This window comes from Monodelphis domestica, chromosome 3 (assembly GCF_027887165.1).
Source record: "Monodelphis domestica isolate mMonDom1 chromosome 3, mMonDom1.pri, whole genome shotgun sequence".
Lineage (NCBI taxonomy): Eukaryota > Metazoa > Chordata > Mammalia > Didelphimorphia > Didelphidae > Monodelphis > Monodelphis domestica.
Window position 1 is genome coordinate 58,441,080 of NC_077229.1, and position 25,206 is coordinate 58,466,285.

Below are 25,206 nucleotides of genomic sequence, written 5' to 3' on the forward strand. Positions count from 1 at the left end.
GTCACTTACTGAAGATACTTTTAGTGCAAAGCATAAGAATAACTCGTGGAATCATTTTACTTTTCTGAGCCTTAGAAAACTAACCCCCCACCCATAACCTTTTTATAAAAGAACTTGCTGAAATGAAGTATTGGCTCATAATGAGCCCTGAATTCTGCAAGGTAAACTATGAGCTGAGCATGAAGGGCTCTTTTTGGTTTGTTTGGAAAGGTACACTTTGCTTTCCAGGTTCCCAAACTTTTGCTTTCTTTTTAGTAGTCACAGCTTTAATTCCTCCTTTACACATTGTCAGACTTAGCTGTGGATAGAAAACTTGCCTGGAATGGACTGTGATGTAGGAATCAAAAAATTGTGTCATTGTTGGTGGTAATTTCTCCTTAAAAAATCAATATGTTGCCCATAACCATCTGACGCTAAGAAATTGTGTCTTTAATACAGGAATATGTTTATGAAGGTCCAGATGGACAGACCGAGATAATGCCAGTAAGTTAAATGGCCTTTCCTGTTGTGAATCAGAGAAACGTAGTTCTACGTGCGCACTGGGCAGCCACGTTAACAATCATTATTTTGCTATTTTGCAGCTTTGGACGCCACCCACTCCCCCTCAGGATGACAATGACATTTACATCGATCCTGTCATGTGTCTCATGTATGAAGCTACTCCTATTCAGGAGTCTAAGCTGCCACCTGTGTACGTGAGGAGGGAACACAAGAGGCTCAAAACAGAACCCTCTGGTAATTACTTTGGAAGCTTTCCATTCACAGTGGGTGAAAGACATTTTTCTTCAGATTCAAAATCTCCTATTGTCCTCCTGGCTGTACAGAGTTTTCTTTTGGTCAGATTTCTTTCTTACCTTTCCTTACTCTGAAATACAGGGGTGAATTCTGGGTACCTGACAGCTTGTTAGGGCTCTAGCAGAGTCCAGCCCCAGGGCAGGTAGGATTGATTGGATGCCCTATAGAGACTGCCTTTGAGCTGCAGCTGCACAAACCCAGTGAGCCAGACCTGAGGGTCTGTCTGGGGGTGCCACATCCCAGCTGGGTGTAGAATATCAGGGTGCTCATTGATGAATTCAGCCTTAATCTTGTTCTGGTCCATAGACACGCAGAATGGTTTCAGCACGGTGGAATTTTAAGGGTCAGCTCTGCCCCCTTTTCTTTGCTTCTTTGGAAAAGAGTGACAGTATAGTGTCTGTAAGGTACTGGACAGTCATGGCTATGTGCAGTGATATCGGGACCAACTCTTACGAAGGTCTTGGTGTTCTTCTATTGAAGTCCATCAGCCTTTGGACCCTTCGGACTTGCCTTAGGCCTTTGGATTCCCTGGTCATTGTCCTTGCTGCGCTTGCCTTTACAAACACCTCTCTATACTGTCTCCTTAGCTGTTGGCCGGAAGAAGAAGCAGCACCAAGGAGAGGCTGTCATTCCTCCTCGATCCCTCTTTGACCGGGGGACTCCCGGGATGGTGAAGATGCGGCGAGAGGGCAAAGAGCAGAAGAAGAACGTTCTGTTGAAGCAGCAGACTCAGTTTGCCAAACCTTTGCCAACAGCAGTCAAAGCCATAGCAGAGTCTGGGCAGGACCACCCAGAGTGGCTCATCAGTGAGGACTGGGCACTGCTGCAGGTGATTCTCTAGATAGCAATGGGCTTATGATATCACTTTGTGCTTTTTTTTTATTTGGGGGGGAGTTTCTAGTCTTTTGAGGTGTGCCAGATATTGATGTTTGAGCTGTTACGTATCAACATGATGATTTTTTTTCCCTTTTAGGCTGTAAAACAGTTGCTTGAGCTTCCTTTAAATCTCACCGTTATGTCACCAGCACACACCCCTAATTGGGATCTTGTAAGTGATGTTGTCAATTCCTGTAGCCGAGTTTACCGCTCTCCCAAACAGTGCCGGAACCGCTATGAAAATGTCATCATTCCTCGAGAAGAAGGGAAGGTGAGCTGATTTCTGACATGCTAATAGATGCATCTCACAGAATAAAAAAAAAACACTCTTAATCTCTATCATAGAACTGATCCATGTATTGGTTCTAAGGAAGAAGAGTGGTAAGGGCTAGGCAAAGGGTCATACAGCTAAGAAATGTCTGAGGCCAGATTTGAACCCAAGATCTCCCATTTCCAGGCTTTGCTCTCTATCACACAGCCACCTAGTCTCTGCCCCAGTCTCACAGAATTTTCCAAGATTTACAGATATAACATTTGTACCAGTAGGAATGCCCTAGACCAGGGACAGGGACCCAGGGGATGGGGTTTTGAGTTTTTGTCTCCATCACTGATGAATTCCATGGCCTGGATTACATCACTGCGCTCACCATGATGCAGAGATAATAATGCTTGCTCTATGCATGCTCTTGTGAAACTGCTTCATTGATGGCAAAAGACTAGGTAAGGTGAGAGGAGATGTTATGATTGCTCTTACAGCACCCAAAATGTATGTAGTAGGCTCTCCCGTCCTGAAAAAAGAAAAGTCACACTGTTTTTGATGCTATTAGAACATCTCATAGCCCCTTTCTAAAGCTTTCCTTTTATTGCTGCCTTAGACAAGACTTTTCATCCATTTAGTCAGTCATGTTCTTTTGATCAGTTCTTACAGAAATACTAAATATCTCTTTTCCTCTCATGAGTGGTAAAAGCAACAAGAGTTGGTAGTAGGTTGTTGGCTCTAGTTCTGCTTTGGTGCCATCATTTGGGAGGGGGATTGTGTTGTCAGAGATGGATGTGGAGTCAGGAAGACCTGAATGCAAATTCTACCCCAGAGACTTACTTAATTACATGATCGAGGCAATTGTTTCATTTTTTTTCAGACTCAGTTTCCTTATCTTCAAATTGAGGATATAATTACATCTACTTCATGGGTTATCGGGAATATCAAACGAGCTAACATTTTAAAAGTGCTTTGCAGCCCCTAAAGCAATATATAAATGTTAGCTGTTATTATATGGAAGAAAAAAAAACCTGCTCGTAATATTTTACAGTTAGTTATGAAGTATATTCACTAGTCTATTAAACTCTTTTGATATCTTTTTCCACACTTCTTTGTATAAGTAAGGCACAGATGAAATCTAATGCTTTTTGATATTAATTGATTTTCCCTATTTGATAGCTCATGCTTGAAGTGAATCCTAAAAAGAAGACCAAAAGTATCTATAAGGTAGGTATCATCAAATGTAAAAATAATTATTTGAACTAATTGTAGAATCATACTTGTAGTGGTAAGGTATTACATTTGAAAAAATATGCATTATATCCAGTCCATTGATATAGGAATTACATTTGTGTAATAGGGATATACATATTATATTTGATTCTCTGTGAAGTGCTGTCACCAACAATCTGGGCAGCTTTTCTGGGTGAATTTGGTGGTTTAGAATAATTAATTAGAACTGGGAGAAATATTAGAAGCCCTGCCCATAAGGCCCTTTATACTCTGGTTCCAACCTGTCTTTCCATCCCTACCTCATATTACTGCCCACTATGCACCTTCTGCTCAAGTCAGGTTGATCTACCCACTATGTCCTGAGCATCCCTTGGGCACTCCTGCCTCCATGCTTCTTCTCGTCTTCTTCCCACTTCATTGTCACTGAAAATGCCTTTGATCCTTCTCACTACATAATTTCTACCCATCCTTTAGGATCAGATCAAGTCTTCCCTAATGAGTCTATCCCGCATCCAGCCCATAACTCTTGTTAGCTTCACTGGCTATACTTTTTGGCACATAGACAGACAGACACATACATGCACACATATACATAGGACAGACAACTAGATAACTTTTGATTAATTATCTCTTTATGGGTATGCCTTGTCTAGAAGTCAGAACTCATGTTCATGGGGAGCCTGTTCCTCAAATATAAATGCTAAGAGCTTATGGGAGGAATGGTGTGAGGGGAATGGATGTGTGCCTGGCCTCTGCTAGAGGTGGTGATTTTGTCTGTTCCTAGAACCTGAAGGTAATATTGTGTCTTGTAGCCATTGCTCTGCTCCATTTAGATGCTCTGGGTGACAATTGGATGCTTCTTTGCAATAGTCAGTACCATCTTTGTCATAAAGAACGACTCATCTCATTTGGAGATGACTTGTTTTTGGTGCCTTTGGGGATACTTTCATATTTGGGGGATATTATAGCTCCTAACTTAAATGCCCTCTTGGCCCTAGAAGATTTGATACTGTTTATTCTGTTTTTCAAAGGAGAGTCTGTATACTTTGTCTCAGGTTTTTCTGTATTGGGCCACAAATAAGGGATATGGACTACAGGACAAGCGAAACAGTATATTGGAAGGTTGTTGTTCATGCCTTTCCCTTTTGTTCCTTTGTAGACCAAGAATGGCCGTCCACTTCGCACTAACCAGGTCTATGCCCAAGATGAAGGTGCCACCCGCACCCAGCTTTATACCAGTCACTTTGAAATGGCAAAAATGATTGCCGGAAAGAGAAGTCCCCTGAGTAAACCCCTGTAAGTTATTTGATGAGTATTTTCTTTTCATTTAGTTAACAGTATGTTTGAGTTGAGTTGGCCTGCAGAAGTTTTCCATTAGGAATACCAGGGTGAGGGTGGGGGTGTTAGCAGATGTTAGGCTGTGTGTGTGTGTGTGTGTGTGTGTGTGTGTGTGTGTGTGTGTGTGTGTGTGTGTGTTGTGACTAAGGGGTGAGAGAAATGTCAGGGTATAGGGCATCTGAACAGGTAAGAGGAATCGGTTTGTAAGAGGGACTTCCCATTAGGTTATGTTGTTGACTGAATCTGTTCCTAGAGAAGACGATTAGTGCATCTGTGTCCAGTAGAGGAAAGGCTTTGGTGGAATGCTGAGGACTTCACTGCCCTCACTCTGTTCTAGTCAACATTTTTATCAATGTCTTAGATCAGGAGATTAGAATCTTTTCATGCCAAAGGCCTTTTGGGCAGCTTGGTGAAGCATGTGAATCCCTTCTCAAAGTAATTTTAAGAAAATTCATAATTAAAGGAAATTTTAATTTCAGTTATAGTTTAGTAAAAATAGTGACACCATATTTTCACCATCCAAGTTCACAGCTCCCCTTCGGTCTCTCCATGGACTCCCTGAAGGGCTCTGAGGATCCTAGGTTAAGAACCCAGGCTTAGATTAAGATATGGAGAGCATTCTTATTTCATCTGCCCAGTGTTGGAAAGGATTGCATTGGGTGACAGTATGCAAAGGATCTCAGAAATATCAAGCATGTTACTTAACTAGGTGAAGCTTGGTAGTAGGGATAACTAACTGGAAAGTTGTACTTTGAGGTTCAAGAAATCCATTGAACCATAGAGTTGTTGAGATGCAGCTTAAGGGCAGTTCATTTGAAAAAGACCTGGGGTTTTAGTTGCTCTTTGTGAATCAGAAATATGATGTAGTTGCCAAAAGACTATTTGGGTATGGGTGCCATGCTTTTTTTTTTTTTTAATCCTTACCTTCCGTCTTGGAATCAATACTGTATATTGGTTCCAAGGCAGGGCAATGGGGGTTAAGTGACTTGCCCAGGTCACACAGCTGGGAAGTGTCTGAGGTCAGATTTGAACCCAGGACCTCCTATCTCTAGGCCTGGCACTCAATTCAGTGAGCTACCCAGCTGCTTCCTGGGTACCATGTTTTAGGAAAGATTATAACAAACCAGAATAAATCTAGAGGCTGCTGATCAGGAAAGCGAAGGGATGTTGGGTCCTATGAAGATCAGGTGAATAAATAGATATGTTAATCCTATAGAACAACTGTTCTTAACAGCAACAATGGCAGCAGTAGCCACCATAGTGGTAACATTTGCTTGATTTTTAGGCTCGGAATGAATCCTTTCCAGAAGAATCCCAAACATGCATCAGTATTTGCTGAAAGGTAGGGACTCAGAATTCCTAACAACTTTCAGTTAGAGGAAGCAGTCCTTCCTCTAAGGCTTCTCTCTAACTCTCTACTTCTCTTTCTAGTGGAATCAATTATGACAAGCCCCTGCCTCCAATTCAGGTTGCTTCCCTACGTGCTGAGCGTATTGCTAAGGAGAAGAAGGTGAAGTAGCCAGTAATATGCTTTTAACTGTTCATGTTATCAGTAAATTTGTTGCACCCATTGAAGAAGGGATCCTTTTGTGGGATGATTCCATCACAAAGCATTTTATTATGCTTCCAGCCCTCTTGGGAACTGTTGTTAGGCTTCACTCTGTAGCACTCTGCTCTTTTTTCCTTTTAGAGATGAAAAGACTGATTTCAGTGCCAGGGATATCCCAGTTTGCTGTTATGTTGCAGACTTGAATGCAAATTCTCCCAGTAACTCTATGGAAAATGACATATGTTTTCTCATTTGTTTCTAGGCTTTGGCTGAACAGCAGAGAGCCCAACAGCAAACAGGGATACAGCAGCAGCAGCTGAGCAGCCAGCAACAAACTCAGCAAGCAGCAGGACAGCAACAACAGCAGCCTCAGCCTCAGCCTCAAGTGCAGCCCCAGCCGCAGCCTCAGCCCCAGCCTCAACCCCTGCCTCAGCCTCAGCCCCAGCCCCAGCCCCAGCCCCAGCCTCAGCCCCAGCCCCAGCTCCAGCATCAGGTAGTCCAACAGCCCCTGCAGCCTGCAGCACCTTCTGTAGCCAACTCGGCAGTTTTGGTAAGAACTTCTGGAAGAGAAACCATAGTGCTTCTGAATTTATATTTTAAGAAAAATTCTCGGGGGCAGCTGGATTGTTCAGTGGATTGAGAACCAGGCCTAGAGATGGGAGGTCCTGTGTGGGGGTCCAGCCTCCCACAGAGGATGGGGTCTTGGAGGTGGGACACAGTTCTTGTATTCAACCCACAGCACAGGTTTCACGGGAAAAGCTGTTTCACCTTGGCTGAGGCTTGGCTTTATTTTATACCCTCATGATCACACATCTACTTGGCACACAATTTCATTCTCTATATACATGTTTCCATTGTTCCTATCAACAGATGCGAAGCCTAAGGAGATAGTCAACAAAAACACTGTTACCAAGTGCAGGGTCAAAGGGTAGAATCAACACGACCCAGATTTAGGTTGGGGAATTCTGAGCACAGATTTGCCAGAAGTTTTAAGCCTAGAAAAGAGGGTCCTATCTAAGTGGGTATATGAGAATCTTTAGGTTTAATTTTGTGAGTGGGATCTCCTGGTGATATTCTTAGGGGACAGAGTGGGATATCTGTATTAACCCTGCAAGCATGTTGCTTTTATCTATTTTTCTTGGGGAATAATCATAGCAATTCAATTAATAAGGAAAGTCACTTGGGGTCGTTGACTGGGTGTCTCATCTTTCCTGGGTGATGCTTTGCAGTCCCTGGTTTCCACGTGTGACTCTGTCAAATAGCATGGTCTTTTTTCTTTTTAAACCCTTACCTTCCATCTTGGAGTCAATACTGTGTATTGGTTCCAAGGCAGAAGAGTGGTAAGAGCTAGGCAATGGGGGTTAAGTGATTTGCCCAGGGTCAAACAGCTGGGAAGTGTCTGAGGTCAGATTTGAACCCAGGACTTCCTGTCTCTAGGCTTGGATCTCAATCCACTGAGCTACCCAGCTGCCCCTCCAACCTATCTTTCCAGTCTTCTTCCATCAACTGTTTGATCCAGCCAACAGACTGGCCTCATCTGTGGCAAGATATCTCTGGCCTCCATGCCTTTGTTCTAGCAACCCTTCAGGTCTAGAGTGTCTTCTCTCCTCAGCTCCATCTTTCAGAATCCCTAGTTTTCTTTAAGACTTGTAACAAGGTTTTTCTCCTACCTGAGTACTTCTTGGACCCCATTAGCTGCTTGTGCCTTCCCCAATTGACCAAATTACCTCGCATCTATTTTGTCCGTATCTTTACAAGCACATGTTGTTTTCTTCACCTAGAATGAAAGTTTCTTGATGACAAAAGCTGTTTTCACTTTTGTCTCTGTATCCTCAGAAGCTAGCACAGCATCTGGAATACTTGTTGAGTTGAGTCTGACTCTTTTTAGGGTTCTGAGTCTGATCCCATTTAGGGTTCTCTTGGCAAAAACACTGGAGTGTTTTGCCATTTTCTTTTCCAGATCAGGGGCAAACAGTGTGAAATTACTTTCCCAGGGGTCACACAGCTAGCAAGTGTCTGAGATCAGATTCAGGATGAGTCTTCCTGACTCTCTACCCCCTGTTCCCCATCTGGGGACATAATAGATGTTTAATGTCAGTCAGTCAATCAACAAGCCGTTATTTAGCACTTACTATGTTCCAGGTGCTGTGCTTACCAGGGGGATACAAAGAAAGGTAGAAGCATTGTCCTTGTCCTTTGGAGAGAGATGATGGGTAGATTACTAGATCCATACAAGAGACAATCTCTTAGCAGTGTGGGGCAGAGAGGAAGAGTATTCTTGTAGAAGGCAGGATTTGAACTGAGTTTTGGAAAAATCCTAGAGAGTCAGAAGACAGAGGAAGAGCATTCCAGGCTTTGGGGACAGCTAGGGAAAAGGCCATGGAGTCAGGAGATGGAGAAAATACCAAACTGGTCATTCACTCTTCTGAATGCTTGCTATATAATTTGTCTGCTATTGCTAGAATATAAGATTTTTGAGGGCAGGAACTATTTCACTTTGTCTTTGTGTCCTCCACACAGTAAGCAATTAATAAGTGCTTATTGTTTGCTTGATTTCAGTTCACTAAAACTTACAATCTTTTTCAGATAAACTTTTTTCTTTCCCAACCTTATATTGATGAGTTATTTTTTAATACAAATATATGGGATTTACTTGCTTGTTGTTAGTTTTTATTTATTTATTATTAGTTACATTTTCATTTTTAATTAAATTTAATAATTTTATCATTTATTTATTTATTATGTAAAATCATATTACATTTAGCCCAAAGTCCTAGCTTATCAAGATCTTTTTCATCTTAGCTTTGTCCTCTAGGCTGTTAGGTATCCAACCTCTGCTTTGTGTTGTCTGCAAATTTGGTAATCATGTCATCTATACTTTAATCAGATTATTGGTAAAATGATAAAAGTACAGGTTCCCAGGGCTCTACACTAGAGACTTCCTTTCACATGGACAATAAACTACTAATGGTTACTTTTGGTGTCCAGTGATTCAACCAGTTCCAAGTTCCAAGTTCTTGTAATTGCTTTCTAATGTAGCTTGACTCTATTTTTTCACAAATGCTCTGCCAAAATCTAGGCATGGCACATCTGATTCACCCCATGATTTACCATGGATGTGACCCTGTTGCAACTGAGGCTGGTGTGACCTGAGCTGCTTTTGTGGGGACCTCGTAGCTATTGTATTAGCCACTTCCTCTTATGGCTTATCACTAACCAGCCCTTTCACAACCATTCTAGGATTTCCCCAGGAATCAAAGCTGGGATCACTAGCCGGTAGTTTGAGAATGATGCACCCTTTGCCTTTTCTCCGTTGTGTGGTGCCCTCGTCTTCGCTGTCTGCCAGAGGTCAGTGACAGTGGTTCAGCTATCAAGTGACCACAGCCACCAGCTCTTCCATGACCCTAGAATGTGTCCATATAGGCCTGGGGACTTGAAATCATCCCAGTAAGCTTTGGGCTTTTGAGCTTTCTTTCTGCTTATCTTTAGTATCGACTTTTCTCTATAGTTGAAAGATTATTTTCCTTGGTCAAAGTAGCAGAAGCCAAAGGAGAGTCGAATCTTCTCCTTATGGTCTTTCCTTCTTTTCTTGCTTCTCTGAGTAGTCATCCCACCTCTGCCTTCTGTGAAAATTCCTTTACACCCAGTATAACTTGGAAAAATGTTTCTCTTGTCCCTTCACTTTCTTTGGTGACCTTGGCCCAGTCTGAACCTTGGGTGCTCTGATCCTGTTCCTGGAGAACCATTCAAGGGATTGTGTTTGTAAACTTCAAGTTGGTCTGTGAGTTCCCTGGGCATTTACAGTCCCTTCAGAGAAGAGACATTTCCTCTTCATTAGAATGACTTTTCTTTGTGTCTTTTCATCTTTTGGGCTCTTTTTCTTTCCTGAGCTAACTTAGCTTGTAGAATTTTAGTCTTTAGCTATGCTTTCTTTAAGGGCTTTAAAATGTGCTCTCCCAAAATTTAAGGGATGAGTCCAACTATTCTTTTTTCTTTCTGTATTACAAATTAGATGTTGGAGTAGTCGCTATCTTATACCCCAGAAACCAGTTCTTCCTTGTTGAAGAGAACTAGAGCCAGAAGAACAGTTCCCCCTGTTCATTCTTCCATTACCCCATTTTGAAATTATCATTAATCCCAGAACCACTTGTTTATAATTGGAAAGATCTCAATGATCATCTAATCAAAACTATGCCTGAAAAAGAAGCCCTACTCTCAGGTATTAAGTGATGGTTCCCATTTCCTTCCCATACTCCAAGCAGTGCAAAACAAGTCAAGAAATTATTAGCTTGTCTGTTTTTGACAGAAAAAGAGCTCCCATGTATTTATATCCAGGTAAGTAAAGTCTCTCATCACTCCTCTGTCTTTATGTTGGCTTTGTGATCTTTTCCCCACAGTCCTCATCTTTCCTCCTTTTGACCAGCTGGTCGCCAGTATCTGTTGATGACAGTTTCCCTTGTGTTTGTGCTTTGGTCAAGGCTGCTGGGTAACACTGTTGTCTATGAATAGAGCAGAAAGGAGCATTGACTTGCTTGTGGTCACAAAGCTCTCCTTGAGGGGCAAAGCGAGAGCTCCAGCCCAGGTTTTCCAACTCTCAAATCCATCACTCTTTCCACTCTGCTGCTTCCTCAAATTGGCTCAGGAAAAATGTCTCATGTACAGTGCTAGATATTATTTTAGTTTATAGCATGGCTTAAACTGTCTTTCCAACAGGCTGGAACAATCAAACCTGCAGTCCCAGGAACAAGTATACAGACAGGTAAGAGTTTTTGTAATAAAGGATTTTGTGGTTTGTAAGGAAACCAGCAAAAGCCTTTTACTATATCGCATTTGCCCTGGCTTTGATTTGTTTTCAGCTACTGTGAATGGAAATGTCATCATGAACACAGTTGCTGGTGTCCCAGCAGCTACTTTCCAGCCCATCAATAAGCGTCTCGCCCCACCAGTTATTCCTGGACCACTGGCAGTAAGTAAATGGCTTGTCTTCTTTCCTGCCCACATTCCAGGTATGACAGCACAGGTCCCATTTCCTTAGTCTTATTGGCCATGGTATAATTAGTCCCATCTACTTACATAGGACAAACTTAATTTTGGAACCAGCTAACTAGGCCTGATCAAATTAGTTGGTGTATGCAGAGAACTTTGTAAATAACAGCTATTATCATTATTTTGTTAAGCATTCTGATACTTCAGTACTTCATGGATGCATGATTTCATCAATGTCGGTGCTTATTCTATCCCTGGAGATAGCCTGGTATAAAATGAGGGGTGTGACCCCAATGGCCTCAAAGGCCTTTTCCTGCTCTAGATCCATGATCCTGTGATCACAAACACAACTGGCGGCCCATGGGCTGGCCTTCCCTGGAAGCCATTGCAGGACCTGCCACACCTCGAACTTGCTAATAGCTTTAGAGAACTCTGGGCTGTCTCCACACTATGATGAAGCCTAGTGAAAGAAAAGTTTGATGGATGTTTATGATAACAACAACAACTCATCTGTACTTAGCACTTTCAGGCTTACAAACTCCTTGTAGGTACAAGTTTGTCCCTTCTTAGAGCTGAGAGAGACAGGAGTGCAGCGGTGAAGAAACTTATCTGGAGTTACATGTTACCTTGCTCTATTCCCCTCACCCTTTTTAAGGAGAGGTATTTAGTTATAATTATATTTAACTCTCTTGTGTTTTTGTTGTCTGAAGTATTTGCAAAACAAATCATTTGTTCAAATCTGGTTTTCTTTGTAGGAATGCCTCAAATGTCTCTTTTGAAATTGAATATCCATCTTTTTTCATTGATGATTAGGCTCAGGTTTGCAAGATATGTCACCTTAGGTTGTCTCTTGAACTCTTCTGCTCTTTGGAACACATTATTCCTTTCCCTCTTATGGTTTTTGATGGGCACAGATACATCTTGGGTTACTCCATTTTCCTTTTCCTTTGATGGTCTTTCTCCTGGTCACTTGCAAAATTTATTGTTAGTCATTGAAATTGTTAAATTTAACCACTGTGTGTCTTGGAGTTTGCAGCCTAGGATTTTCTTCTTCTTCTGGAGATGTTCTCTGGATTCTTGCAATTGGCATTTTGGTTGCTGTGATGAGAAGTTCTGGTCCATTTCTTTGTATTATTTCTTGAATGAGGGTGATCAGGTATTTGACATATTTCCTTCTGGGAGAGTTATAATCCTTAAGTTGTCTTTGCAAACCTATCTTTAAGATCAATATGTTCTCTTTTGCATAGAGACTGTTTTCTTTCAAAGTTATTGAACTGTTCTTCTGGTTCCACCCACATCACTCCATGCAACTTCATCCTCCTCAGGATTCTCTGGAATTGACTTTTGTAATTTCTTTTTATTCTAATGCATTCATATAACATATTTTGTTGAGCCATTCTCTACTTGATCTAAGGCACCCTCCTAGAAGATTAATTCTTCCGTTTTTCACCCTACTTTAATTTCTGCTTCAGGATCATAAAATATTTTGCTTCTGTGTTCAGTACTCCTCTGTCCATTTCAGACAACTTAGAGTCATCTGGTGCCCACCCTTTTGTTTGTATGTTTGTATTTTCCTTTCATGATTTCCAGTTATGAGAAATTAGACAACTCCTACTTGTTCAAATACATTGATTTTTCTAGGTTTCTTTTAACTATTGTGTTTGTATTTCAGTGTTATACACAGGTTTTTTTTTTTTTATCAGAAGTGCTTCAAAGTTCTCCCCTTCATTAAAGGTCCATTTTCTTTCCCTTTAGGAAGATACTCAGCTTTGCTGGACAAACTATTCTTGATCGTATAAGCTATATATATAGGTTATATATATATATATATATATATATATATATATATAAAGGTTATTTATATATATATAAAGGTTATATATATATATATATATATATAACTATAAGCCTAGCTCAGAGGTTCTCAACCTCTCAATTTGTAGCAATGAGAATACATAATGCATATCCGGTATTTACATTCTGAATCATCACTGTAGCAAAATTACAGTTTTGAAGTAGCCACCAAAATAATTTTTTGGTTTGGGGTCACTAAGATTGAGAACCACTAGCCTAGATCCTTTGCTTTTGGAATATTGTATTCCCAAATCATTTTCTTGTTTTTCAGTAGAAGCTTCCATGTCTTATGCCATCCTGATGAACTGGAAGTTGAATTGGCTTCTTATTGTGTACTTGTAGTATTTTTCAATGCCTTTGGAGTTTGGCTGTAATATTCCTGAGATTTTTACTTTTGGGGTTCCTTTCAGGAAGTGATTGGTAGTTTATTTCTGTCTCTACCCTCTGCTAGCCCTAGTCTATATTCATTTATGATTTCTTGAAATGTAGGGTGCACGCTTTCCCCTTTTTTGGCTAAATCAGGATTTTTTCAAGGAGTCTAATGATTTTATAAAATCTTCACTTTCTGTCTTAGTAACAACTCTAAGAGAGAAGGGCAAGGGCTAGGCAAATGGAATTAAGTTACTTGCCCAAGTCACAGAGCTAGGAAGTATCTGAGGCCAGAGTTGAAAAATATCCAGTGATTCTTAAATTATTTCTCCTTGATCTGTTTTTCAGGTCAGTGTTTTTGATGACAGATATTTTATATTTTCTACTGTTTATTAAATCATTTGAGCTCATTTCAATATTTTTTGCTTTCTCATGATTTCCATTTGGTTTTAGTTTTCAGAGATTCCTTTTCTTTGGTAAGATTTATCATCTTCTCTTCTAAGCTGTTTATTGTCCTTATAATTCTTTGCTCAGGAGTTTCATTTCATTTTTGAAAAATCTTTTGCTTTATTTTTTCTAAGAACTTTTGCAGTTCTTGTGGAAAATCCATTTTTTTCCTTTGAGGCTCTCAGTAGTTGTGGAGTTAATCTCTCCTTTTTCTGGATCTCTGGACATGAGATAATCTAACTGACAATAATTGATAGCTGTTTTCTTTGATTGACTCATCTTTCCAGCCTTAATTCCTGAATTGGGGATTTGTGCTAGATTTAGACTCTTCTCCTTGCTGAATTTTTCAGTAGAATGATCAATCAATTCTGCATGGTCTTGCCCTTCATTCCCTGAGTTCTTGTTTTGGCATCCACTTTTAAGAGTATGACTCCCTGGGGTCTTTCAGGGTCAGATGACTGGGTTGTCAGGACCCTATTTAGCATCTCAGAACAGTGTTAGGGATATTTGAACCCTTGGTCTTGGTTTTTCCAAATCTCAGTACTGTGGCTCCATACTGTTCACTGTTTTGCTGCCTGCTGCCTCCTCCCTAGGGCTCCCAAGGTCCCCACCCTGGGGCTTTCTGACTTGCTTAGGGCAACCCTTGCAGGTTACACGTGTCTCATCTCTGGCCATGCTAGACTTGTAGGCAAATTTTTTGAGTAGTTCTGAGTGGAAGAAGTCATTTATTATAGTTTCTCTTAGGATTTTTGGATCATTGTTCAGTCTGGTATAAACTTCAGGATTTTGCTGGAGTAGTTATGTGGGAGTCTGCTTACCATTCTGACAGCCATCAGTAGCAGAAGTCCCCCTATCCCTTTAGCATTACCTATTAACAACCAACCAAGAGACACTAACTTTTAAAAAAGATTTGGTTTGTGTTTGCACCCCTTTGAAGTAAAGGTCACATTTTGATTTCTTTTTTAAAAAGGCTTCGGGAGGTGGTAGTGCCGCTCAAGGAGTTCATAGCCAGCCTCGGCCAGCGACCACACCTGCTGCTTCAGCTGAACTCCTCTCTGGAGCACCCATTCAGGGGGTGAGGGCAGGCACTCCTGTCCCAGCTTCCACTGTGGCCATGACTGGCCTGACCCCTGGGCAGACTCAGACAAGGTCTTTAGGGACCCAGGTAACACAAGGTAACACTTAAGAGTTTTCTTACTCTTTTACTTGTAGAATAGATTAAAAAAAAAAGACTTTGGAAATTAGAAAGCGCTTTATGGACATACAGCTTTAATTTTTATCATGCAGAGTAGCCATAATTATTTATTAGCCGGATAGATCATCTACTCATCATGTCTACAATAGAAGGTACAAGATGTGTACTGGTTTTATTGCTCTATCTATAGATATGAAAAATGGAAGCTAGGAAACCATCTTTTAGCTGGATGTTATTTTTCTTTATACTTAGTACATGACTGTGTCTTTCTAAACTACCTCAAAATCTCCTAAAGTCAAATTATCCCTCCTAGGGTAGAATCTTATCTATCATAAGATGAAGTTTTCTTTATAGGTTAATTAATTTTATCATCCTTCAAAATATATATTTGGGGATTTCTTTTTTTTTTAAACATATATTTGTGCACTTCTGTCTTTTCTTTGTAGCAACAGCCACAGGAGTTCAACTTTCGAGCAAAACCATCTCTCCAGCCCACTTTCAGCTTCTTAGGCAGCAGCAACAGCAGCAACAGCAGCAACAGCAGCAACAGCAGCAACAGCAGCAACAGCAGCAACAGCAGCAACAGCAGCAAGCAGCTACTCAGGTGTGCATCCCACTGATCCAGGGCGAGCCATAGGTTGGGGCACAGTTTCTGGATCTTCTAAAAACTGTAGGAAAGTTCTCCCAGCCAAGAAAATCTTTACTGTTAGTAGAATGGCTTTGGTGTTGAGGCCATGGTGGATATTAATGAGAACCTGGAGGAGTGGTGGAAGTGGAAGCGGAGAAAATTGTACATCATCAGCAAGAGATTTAAGGAGATAGAATGACCCTGGCACTTCTGAGCTGATGGGATAGAGAGAACTGAAGGGAGAGAATGGACAGATAACAAGGCTTCAGACAAAATGAATGAATGAATGAAAAAGCATGTATTAAACACCCACTTTGTTCCAAGCACTGTGCTAAGGGCTGGAGGTATAAATACAAACATTTGGGGAGATAACCCATATAGGAGGGGTTGGTTCAGGGCAGATGTAAGGGCTGGTGGTCCCTAGGATCCAGTAGAAGAGGGGATAACAAGGTATGGGGGTCCTGCAGACACACATCAGGAGGCGGAATGACAATGCCCAGGGTCTGGAACATGGTAATTGCAGAGCAGGCAGTAAGGAAGGCTCTGTGCTTTTTCCTCTTACTGGAAGGACTGCAAGTGGTAACACTTTGCTTTTCCTAGTGTTGTGAGTGGTGGTCATGTTCTTCCTGTGGGAGTGGAAGTGAGGTGGAGGGGCCCAATCTATAATCTCTGGGAAAAGAAAAGTGGGCCAAGGGTCAAGGTGGAGGGGGGGGGCTTTGGGCTCCTTCCTGTGGAGGGTGAGGTTTAGCATCCCAACAAGAGAGGGAAGGAGAAAGAGGTATTGGTAGGAAGATCAGATGGGCAAGCTGCTGTATTGTGGTATCTGGTGGTTTATAATTTAGGATGGGGGAGGAGAAGGATACTCTTGGCACTTGGTGGGGAATCTCAGGTAACAATAGGTTTGCCTTTATATCCTCTATCTGTATAATGTATCTAAAGGGACTTGGAAAGTTATAAAGTATTATACAGTTATCTACTCTTCATTTTTGTTATTGTACAGAGCACCTAAAATTATTTATTATCCTAAAGAAGTCAGAAGGAGGAACAGAATGAATTAAGTATGAGCCAATACCTAAAATTGTATAATTAAAAAAATTAACAAAATTAACAAAAACTAACAAAAAACTTGCTAACAGATTATTAAAGGACTGGGTGGTGTAATCAAAAGCCCCTCAACTTTCATTCATTTTGCTTAGTTGTCCAGATGTCATTAATCTCCCAATTATTTCCAGTACTTCACGGGGGCTTAATTTCATCATTTAGGGTACTTCCTTCACTAATACAGATTTCAGCCCCACAATGACTTGGTAGAAGTTCTGTGTGTTGGGGTAGCACAAAAATTTATCCCTTTCTGTAGCCAACTTGGAAATGAGTTTCTCTGAACTTGGTGAGGCTGGCGCTTGAACAATGGACATGTAATCTGTCACTGGATCCATATTTGAAGCTTTCTCAGATTGGTAGGATCATTAGAATATGTCCTCAGCTGTCATGGCCTTCAGGAACCCAAGATGACCTCAGGGGTATCCTGGAATTAGCTTATGTCAGCTGATTATTAGAATTTTAGGGTGGGGACTTCACCATAGAAATCAACAAATACAGAGCTGGGATGAAGCCAGGAGATCCTGGGTTCAAATGTGGCCTCAGATACTTCCCAACTTGGGCAAGTCACTTGACCCCCATTGCCTAGCCCTTACCACTCTTCTGCTTTGGAACCAGTACTTAGTATGGATTCTAAGACAGAAGGCGAGGGTTAAAAAAACCACACATACCAAAAAACAACTCAGCAAATGCTACAGATGAGGGCTTGATTTCTCATTTTGTTGTATCACTTAAGTTGCTAAAAACAAAAGTGATTCATGATAAATAAGTTTGTATCAAACAAAAAACTATTGCTATCAGTGTGGCTGGGTTTGCAGTTGATGAAGGGTTTCCTACAGAGTAAACAACTGATTATTAAACCACTAATTAGCCAAATCAGACACATTTGCCCAAATGTCTGAAAGTTCCTTCTCGTAGGGAATGAATAGAATCGAAACTCCACATCCGTTCACATTTTTCATTTCCTGTTTTGACTCTCGCTGATTAAAGCCGCGAATATAAGTTGCCTCATGCTACTGCGAGGTCTGCATGTCCCTATTTTTCATTATGTAAACTATGTCGGGGTTCAGTGGGCTCTGCTGGGGATTTTAGAAACTCAATCCGTTAACTGTGGGGACCAGGGTTCATTCATTGCATCCACGTGGCCGCGGTTGCCGCCTGGGAGAAAGCGGCCGGCTTTGGATCTCCTTTGGCGCCCCCTGGCGACGCTGCTGCCTTCTCTCCTTGCAGGAGCACCTGACCAAAGCGCAGAAGCAGAAGCTGCAGCTCGCTGCCCCGCAGCCCGCTCCTTCAGGACCGCAGACAGCTCCGGGGCCGCCTCCGCTGCCCCCTCTGCTGCCGCCCCCAGCGCCTTCCCCTCAGCTCACTGCAGTCCAGGCCCCCCGGCCTGTGCTGGCTGGCACCACTGTGGCCAACCTCCAGGTGGCTCGCCTGGTGAGTCCTCCGGGGTCACGCGTGGTCGGGGGCTTTCCGAGCTGGCCCTGACTTAGGAGGAATCCGCCTCTCGCAGTGCCCAGACCTGGTGCTGCCCAGGCGCCATCTTGAAACCCCTCCTTCTTTAACCCTGCATTTAGGCTAGGTTTCCCTGGCTTTGTAATCTCTCATTAGAATGTAGGCTCCTGGGGAAGAGCGATCTTCCAGTCTTTTTCTTTAATCCCTCATCTTCTCTCTTAGAATCAATACTCTGTATTAGTTCCAAGGCAGAAGAGTGATAAAGGGTTAGGCAATGGGGGTCAAGTGACTCGTTCAGGGTCACACAGCCGGGAAGGACTTCCCCACTCTGGGCCAGCAGTCTATCGATTTTGCAACTTAGCAACTCTGATGAGTCTTTGCTCTCAGATTCCCTCAAAGCTAGCCGGGGGCCTGGCACCTGCTAGGGGCTTAATAAACCCTTCCTGGCTGATTGACTCAGGGCAGATCAGGACACTGGGACACCAACACTCCCCTTGCTTCTTCCCTGTAGACCCGGGTAGCTACTTCTCAGCTTCCAGCTCCAGGACAGATCCAGGCCCAGACGGCCCAGACGGCCCAGACGGCCCAGACAGCCCCAGCAGCTCTTGCCAAACCTCCTGTGGTGTCCGTTCCTGTGGTGTCCTCCCCGGGGGTCACGGCCCTGCCAGTGAACATGACAGGAATTAGCGTGGCTCTCAGCCAGCCCCAAAAAGCCCCAGGTACTTGCCGGGATTTTCAGGTATTTTGGGCATTTAATTAAATATGAAGTGACTCTTTTCTATTGATTTGTATCAGACTTATTAAAACTCTTCAGTGTGGAGGTTGTTTCGTTTTTTTTTTTCATAATTGCAAACCCTTCTTTAAATGGTTCTTAACTTAGAGGCTCTGAGCCTTTTCTCTCCTAAGAATGGGAGCTAAGACCAAAGTATTTTCTTGTGCAAGGAGAGTTTGGGTCTAACCAGTGGAAAGTTCCGGATTGGGGTGGGGAGAGGGAGAGCAGCCTGCCTTCCTGTTCACCAGGGAGTTTTGCCTCCTATTTTCTGAACAGATGAACAAACAAAAACAAACAGAAAATCTTCCTCCTCTAATAGTGACTGGCATTCATGCATGCTAAGTGTTGTTGTTGTTTGTATAGGGCAGACAGTAGTTGCTCAGCCATTGCACGTCCAGCAGCTTCTGAAACTCAAAAACCACCAGCAACAGAAAGTCATTCAGCCCCAGAGTCAAGCTGCTGTCCATCAGAAGGTAGAGTCATTCTCTGAGCCCCTTAAAGGACACAGGGTATGGGCTTCTCCTGTATAGGCTGTGAATTTTACTGCACTATGGGAAGTTTGTATCAGCTGCCAGGAAAACTGCTGGGTTCCTTTGGGCTCCTCCCAGGACATTTCCCTCTCCCTCTCCCTCTCCCTCTCCCTCTCTCCCTCTCCCTCTCCCTCTCCCTCTCCCTCTCTCTCTCTCTCTCTCTCTCTCTCTCTCTCTCTCTCTCTCTCTCTCTCTCTCTCTCTCTCTCTCTCCTCTCCCTCTCCTCTCTCTCTCTCTCTCTCTCTCTCTCTCTCTCTCTCTCTCTCTCTCTCTCTCTCTCTCTCTCTCTCTCTCTCTCTCTCTCTCTCTCTCTCTCTCCCCCCCCCTCTCTCTCTCTCTCCCCCCCCCCCCTCTCTCTCTCTCCCCCTCCCTCCCTCCCCTCCCCCCCCCTCTTCTCCTTTCACCTTCTCTCCTCCTCCTTCTATCCCCAACTCTGTCTCCTCTTCAAATTCCTTCCCTTGCCTTTCTCTTTCCTTCTCTTTGTCTCTCCTCTCCTTTTTCCTCTCTTTCTTTTCTTTCTCTCATTCCTCCTTCCCCCAGACCCCCCAGGTTCTCGTTTGTGGATATTTACATTTGATTTGCATGAACTCTGTTTTGATAACTGTCACTGATGTTTGTTATAGTTTTTGACTTTTGTCTTTTATTTCCCAATCAAGTTTTTAGTTTAGAAATGGAGATGTGAGAGGATTTTGAGCACATTTCTTAGCCTATCATTGCTACATAACAGATTTCCTAGAACCTCCTCTAAAGACAGCTGTTTTGTTCTCTAGATCAATGCTCCACAAGTTCCTGTCCAGGCCCAGCAGCACAAAGTGGCTTACACTCCTCAGCCCAACATCAAAACCCAGTTCCTAACGACATCTCTGTCCCAGGCCCCAAAGCCCACAGGAGCCCAGCAAGTACCAGCCTCAGTACAGGTATAGCAGTCATATCCCTGCACCTCTGTGGTTTCAAAGGTGACTCCTGTAAAGTACAGTCAGACTGATGTGGCAGTGAAGGACAAATTATGCCCACTGGAACAACCTTACTCTCTCTCTCTCTCTCTCTCTCTCTCTCTCTCTCTCTCTCTCTCTCTCTCTCTCTCTCTCTCTCTCTCTCTCTCTCTCTCTCTCTCTCCCTCCCTCCCTCATTCCTGTAGCTCACGTGCAGTTCCACTGGGTTTTACATGTGCCATTGATCAATATTTCCATATTAATGATATTTGCACTAGGGTGATCGTTTAGAGTCTCCATCCCCAATCATATCCCCATCGACCCATGTGATCAAGCAGTTGTTTTTCTTTTGCATTTCTGCTCCCCATGGTTCTTTCTCAAGATGTGGATAGTGTTCTTTCTCCTAAGTCCCTCAGAATTGTCCCTGGATCATTGCATTGCTGCTAGTAGGGAAGTCCATTACATTCAATTTTACCACAGTGTATCAGTCTCTATGTACATTGTTTTCCTGGTTCTGCTCCTCTCACTCTTCATCAATTCCTGGAAGTCATTCAGTTCACATGGAATTCCTCCAGTTCATTATTCCTTTGAGCATGATAGTATTCCATCACCAACATATACCACAATTTGTTCAGCCATTCCCCAATTGATGGGCATCCCCCTCATTTTCCAATTTTTTGCCACCACAAAGAGTGCGACTAAGAATATTTTTGTATATGTCTTTTTCCTTAGTATCTCTTTGGGGCATACACCCAGCAGTGGTATGGCTGGATCAAAGGGCAGGTAGTCTTTTAAAATTTTTTTTGGAAAATTTTATTTGTTTATTGATTGATTGATTTAAAAATTTTATTTTATCATTTTATTTGTGTGTGTGTGTTTTTAAAATTTTATTTAGTCAATTTAGAACATTATTCCTTGGTTACAAGAATCATATTCTTTCCCTCCCTCCCCTCCCCCTACTCTTCCCATAGCCGACGTGCAATTTTACTGGGTATTACATGTGTCCTTGATCAGAACCTATTTCCATTTTGTTGATGTTTGCACTAGGATGTTCATTTAGAGTCTACATCCCCAATCATATCCCCCTTGTCCCATGTAACCAAGAGCTTGTTTTTCTTCTGTGTTTCTACTCCCACAGTTTTTTCTCTGAATGTGGATAGTGTTCTTTCTTGTAGATCCCTCCAAGTTTTCAGGATCACTGCATTGCCACTAATGGAGAAGTCTATTACATTTGATTGTGCCACAGTGTATCAGTCTCTGTGTATAATGTTCTCCTGGTTTTGCTCCTTTCACTCTGCTTCAATCCTGGAGGTCGTTCCAGTTCTCATGGAATCCCTCCATTTTATTATTCCTTTGAGCACAATAGTATTCCATCACCAACAGATACCACAATTTGTTCAGCCATTCCCCAATTGATGGGCATCCCTCATTTTCCAATTTTTTGCCACTACAAAGAGTGCAGCTATGAATATTCTTGTACATGTCTTTTCCTTATTATCTCTTTGGGGTACAAACCCAGCAGTGCTATGGCTGGATCAAAGGGCAGACAGTCTTTTATCGCCCTTTGGGCATAGTTCCAAATTGCCCTCCAGAATGGTTGGATCAATTCACAACTCCACCAGCAATGCATTAATGTCCCAACTTCGCCACATCCCCTCCAGCATTCATTACTTTCCTTTGCTGTCATGTTGGCCAATCTGCTAGGTGTGAGGTGATACCTCAGAGTTGTTTTGATTTGCATCTCTCTGATTATAAGAGATTTAGAACACTTTTTCATGTGCTTATTAATAGTTTTGATTTCTTTATCTGAAAATTGCTTATTCATGTCCCTTGCCCATTTGTCAATTGGAGAATGGCTTAATTTTTTGTACAATTGATTTAACTCTTTATAAATTTGAGTAATTAGACCTTTGTCAGAGGTTTTTGTTATGAAGATTGTTTCCCAATTTGTTGGTTCCCTTCTAATTTTGGTTACATTGGTTTTGTTTGTACAAAACCTTTTTAATTTGATGTAATCAAAATTATTTGTTTTACATTTTGTGATTTTTTTCTAACTTTTGCTTGGTTTTAAAATCTTTCTCTTCCCAAAGATCTTACATATATAGTATTCTGTGTTCACCTAATTTACTTATAGTTTCCTTCTTTATGTTCAAGTCATTCACCCATTCTAAGTTTATCTGGGTGTAGGGTGTGAAATGTTGATCCAAACCTAATCTCTCCCACACTGTCTTCCAATTTTCCCAGCAGTTTTTATCAAATAGTGGACTTTGGTCCTCAAAGTCTTTAGGCTTATCATAGACTGTCTTGCTGGGGTCATTTGCCCCTCGTCTATTCCACTGATCCTCCTTTCTGTCAGTACCAAATTGTTTTGATGACCACTGCTTTATAGTATAGTTTGAGATCTGGGACTGCAAGGCCACCTTCCTTTGCATTTTTTTTTCATGATTTCCTTGGATATCCTTGATCTTTTGTTCTTCCAAATGAACTTTGTTATGTTTTTTTCTAATTCAGTAGAAAAGTTTTTTGGTAGTTCAATGGGTATGACACTAAATAAGTAAATTAAATTGGGTAGGATTGTCATTTTTATTATGTTAGCTCATCCTACCCATGAGCAATTGATGTTTTTCCAATTGTTTAGATCTAGTTTTAATTGTGTGGAAAGTGTTTTGTAGTTGTTTTCATATAGTTCCTGTTATTTGTCTCGGCAAATAGATTTCCAAGTATTTTATATTGTCTAGGGTGATTTTAAATGGAATTTCTCTTTCTAACTCTTGCTGCTGGGATGAGTTGGAGATATATAGAAATGCTGATGACTTATGCGGGTTTATTTTGTATCCTGCAACTTTGCTAAAGTTGTTGATTATTTCGACTAGCTTTTTGGTCAATTCTCTAGTACTCTTTAAGTAGGCCATCATATCATCTGCAAAGAGTGACATCTTGGTCTCCTCATTGCCAATTTTAATACCTTCTATTTCTTTTTCTTCTCTAATTGCTACTGCTAGTGTTTTAGTACAGTGTTAAATAATAGAGGTGATAATGAGCATCCTTGTTTCACTCCTGATCTTATTGGGAAGGCTTCTAGTTTATCCCCATTGCAGATAATATTTGCTGATGGTTTTAGATATATACTGTGGAAAATTTTATTTGATTAAGAATATTTTTTCATGGTTACAAAATTCATGTTCTTTCCTTCCCCTCCTCCCGCTCCCTCCCATAGCTGATGTGCAATTCCACTGGGTTTTACATATGACATTGATCAAGACACATTTCCATATTATTGATATTTCAGACAGGCTTTTAAAGCCCTTTGAGCACAATTCCAAATTGCCATCCAGAATGGTTGGACCAATTCATAACTCCATCAGCAGTGAATTAGTGTCCCAATTTTGCCACATTCCCTCCAACATTTATTACTTTCCTTTGCTGTCATGTTAGCCAGGCTCAACCTTGCTGTTTCAATCACAGGGTATTGGAGACTCCTCCTGTCCCTTGGCTTTAATGTCTGGTTCCCAGGAATGAAGACAATAAAATTAGGTTCAGAGGTAGTGGCAGAGGTGATGGAGTTTTAAGAGGAGTCCTCTATTCCTGTAGGCTCCCCTTTTAAAAATATTACCTTGTGTTTTAGAATCAATATTATATATTGGTTCTAAGGCAGAAGAGCAGTGAAGGCTAGGCAATGGGGGTTAAGTGACTTTCCAGGGCCATATAGCTAGGAAGTATTTGAGGCCAAATCTGAACCTAGGAGCTCCTATCTCGAGGTCTGGCTGTCAATCCACTGAGCCATCCAGCTGTTCCTCCATAGACTTTTTAAGTGTAGGCTGGATGACCCTTGCCAGGAATGTCTTAGGAGAATTCCTCTTCAGGCACAGACTGGCCTTGTTGGCCTCTGAAGCCCCTTCTTTGAAATTTTGGTTCTTATTGTATTAACCTCCCTTCATGCTTCTTCAAGGTCCCAAAGATTCCTCAAGTTGTTCAACAACAACCAACAGTGGCCAATATTCAACAGATGGTCTCTGTTTCCCAGCAGGTAAGTTTCAGAAATCACTGAAGGCAATTGGCCATTGTCTACATCCAACATTCTCTCCATTGCTGAAACGCCATCCATGTTCTGATTGTTCCTAGTCACTCCTTCTTAGGCTGCCCACCTCCCACCTCTCGCCTCTCCAGTGGAGTGTTGGCTTTGTTCTCTTACTCTGGTGTCTGTGTTTTTCCATGCTGCTCCCTACACTGGGAATCTGCTTCCTATATGGCAAACTACTTCTCTCTCCCTTATTCAAACCTTTCCTCAAACCTTCTTTGGGGAAGGCTTTTCTAGGCCTTCACAGACCCCTCAGAAGATGGTCAGTGCTGGAGACTGAACTGCTTGCTGTGCTCCTCTTCCCATTCATTTCTTACTAGACTTTACTTGTTTTGTTTGTCTTCAGTCTCTTGTTTTGTCTTTCCATTGTAGATAGGGAGTCCTTCAGACGGGACGACTGGCTTTTATTGTACAGCATCTAGCATAGTAGTGACGCTTAATTTATGTTAAGTAATAATCCAATACTGTGTTTTGCTGCCATTTATTAAAGAAAACTTATGTCTGAAGGCACAATGGCTAAAAGTGTAAGGCCAACTGCCTAGATTTCTTTTTAAGATGCCATTTTAAATAAAAGCTGGGTCTTAAGGGTTGAAGAACACCAGATCCATTTGGTGTTTTTAGTAGTCTTCAGACAACCATGTCCATGACTGATCTAATCAGTGGGTCATTCAAATAAATATAAAAAATAGATTGGCACTGTAAGGTACTTCACCCCTTGCTAAAGTGCCAAATTATTTGGGGGGTGCAGTGGGAGACCTAGACAATGGCAGCCGGTGTTGGTTCTGTTTCTTAAAGTGTCATTTGTAAATAGTACT

The 25,206-nt window shown here is 41.9% G+C and overlaps 1 protein-coding gene across 3 annotated transcripts in view; it reads left to right on the forward strand.

Annotated features, from left to right (window-relative positions):
- Nucleotides 1-25,206, forward strand: part of LOC100028374 (E1A-binding protein p400-like) — a 134,230-nt gene that overhangs the window by 106,671 nt on the left and 2,353 nt on the right. For all 3 annotated transcript variants that reach the window (XR_008917347.1, XM_007489605.3, XM_007489606.3), the window contains 18 exons: nucleotides 439-483; nucleotides 582-735; nucleotides 1,383-1,624; nucleotides 1,769-1,942; nucleotides 3,110-3,157; nucleotides 4,323-4,459; nucleotides 5,787-5,843; nucleotides 5,933-6,011; nucleotides 6,313-6,600; nucleotides 10,764-10,809; nucleotides 10,907-11,016; nucleotides 14,677-14,881; nucleotides 15,348-15,505; nucleotides 17,858-18,061; nucleotides 18,591-18,798; nucleotides 19,215-19,324; nucleotides 20,152-20,298; nucleotides 24,263-24,340. Coding sequence is in view for 2 of the 3 variants with exons in the window: in XM_007489605.3 (XP_007489667.2) it covers nucleotides 439-483; nucleotides 582-735; nucleotides 1,383-1,624; nucleotides 1,769-1,942; nucleotides 3,110-3,157; nucleotides 4,323-4,459; nucleotides 5,787-5,843; nucleotides 5,933-6,011; nucleotides 6,313-6,600; nucleotides 10,764-10,809; nucleotides 10,907-11,016; nucleotides 14,677-14,881; nucleotides 15,348-15,505; nucleotides 17,858-18,061; nucleotides 18,591-18,798; nucleotides 19,215-19,324; nucleotides 20,152-20,298; nucleotides 24,263-24,340 (2,490 nt within the window). In the remaining variant the exon portion in view is untranslated. The remainder of the gene's footprint in view (nucleotides 1-438; nucleotides 484-581; nucleotides 736-1,382; nucleotides 1,625-1,768; nucleotides 1,943-3,109; nucleotides 3,158-4,322; nucleotides 4,460-5,786; nucleotides 5,844-5,932; nucleotides 6,012-6,312; nucleotides 6,601-10,763; nucleotides 10,810-10,906; nucleotides 11,017-14,676; nucleotides 14,882-15,347; nucleotides 15,506-17,857; nucleotides 18,062-18,590; nucleotides 18,799-19,214; nucleotides 19,325-20,151; nucleotides 20,299-24,262; nucleotides 24,341-25,206) is intronic.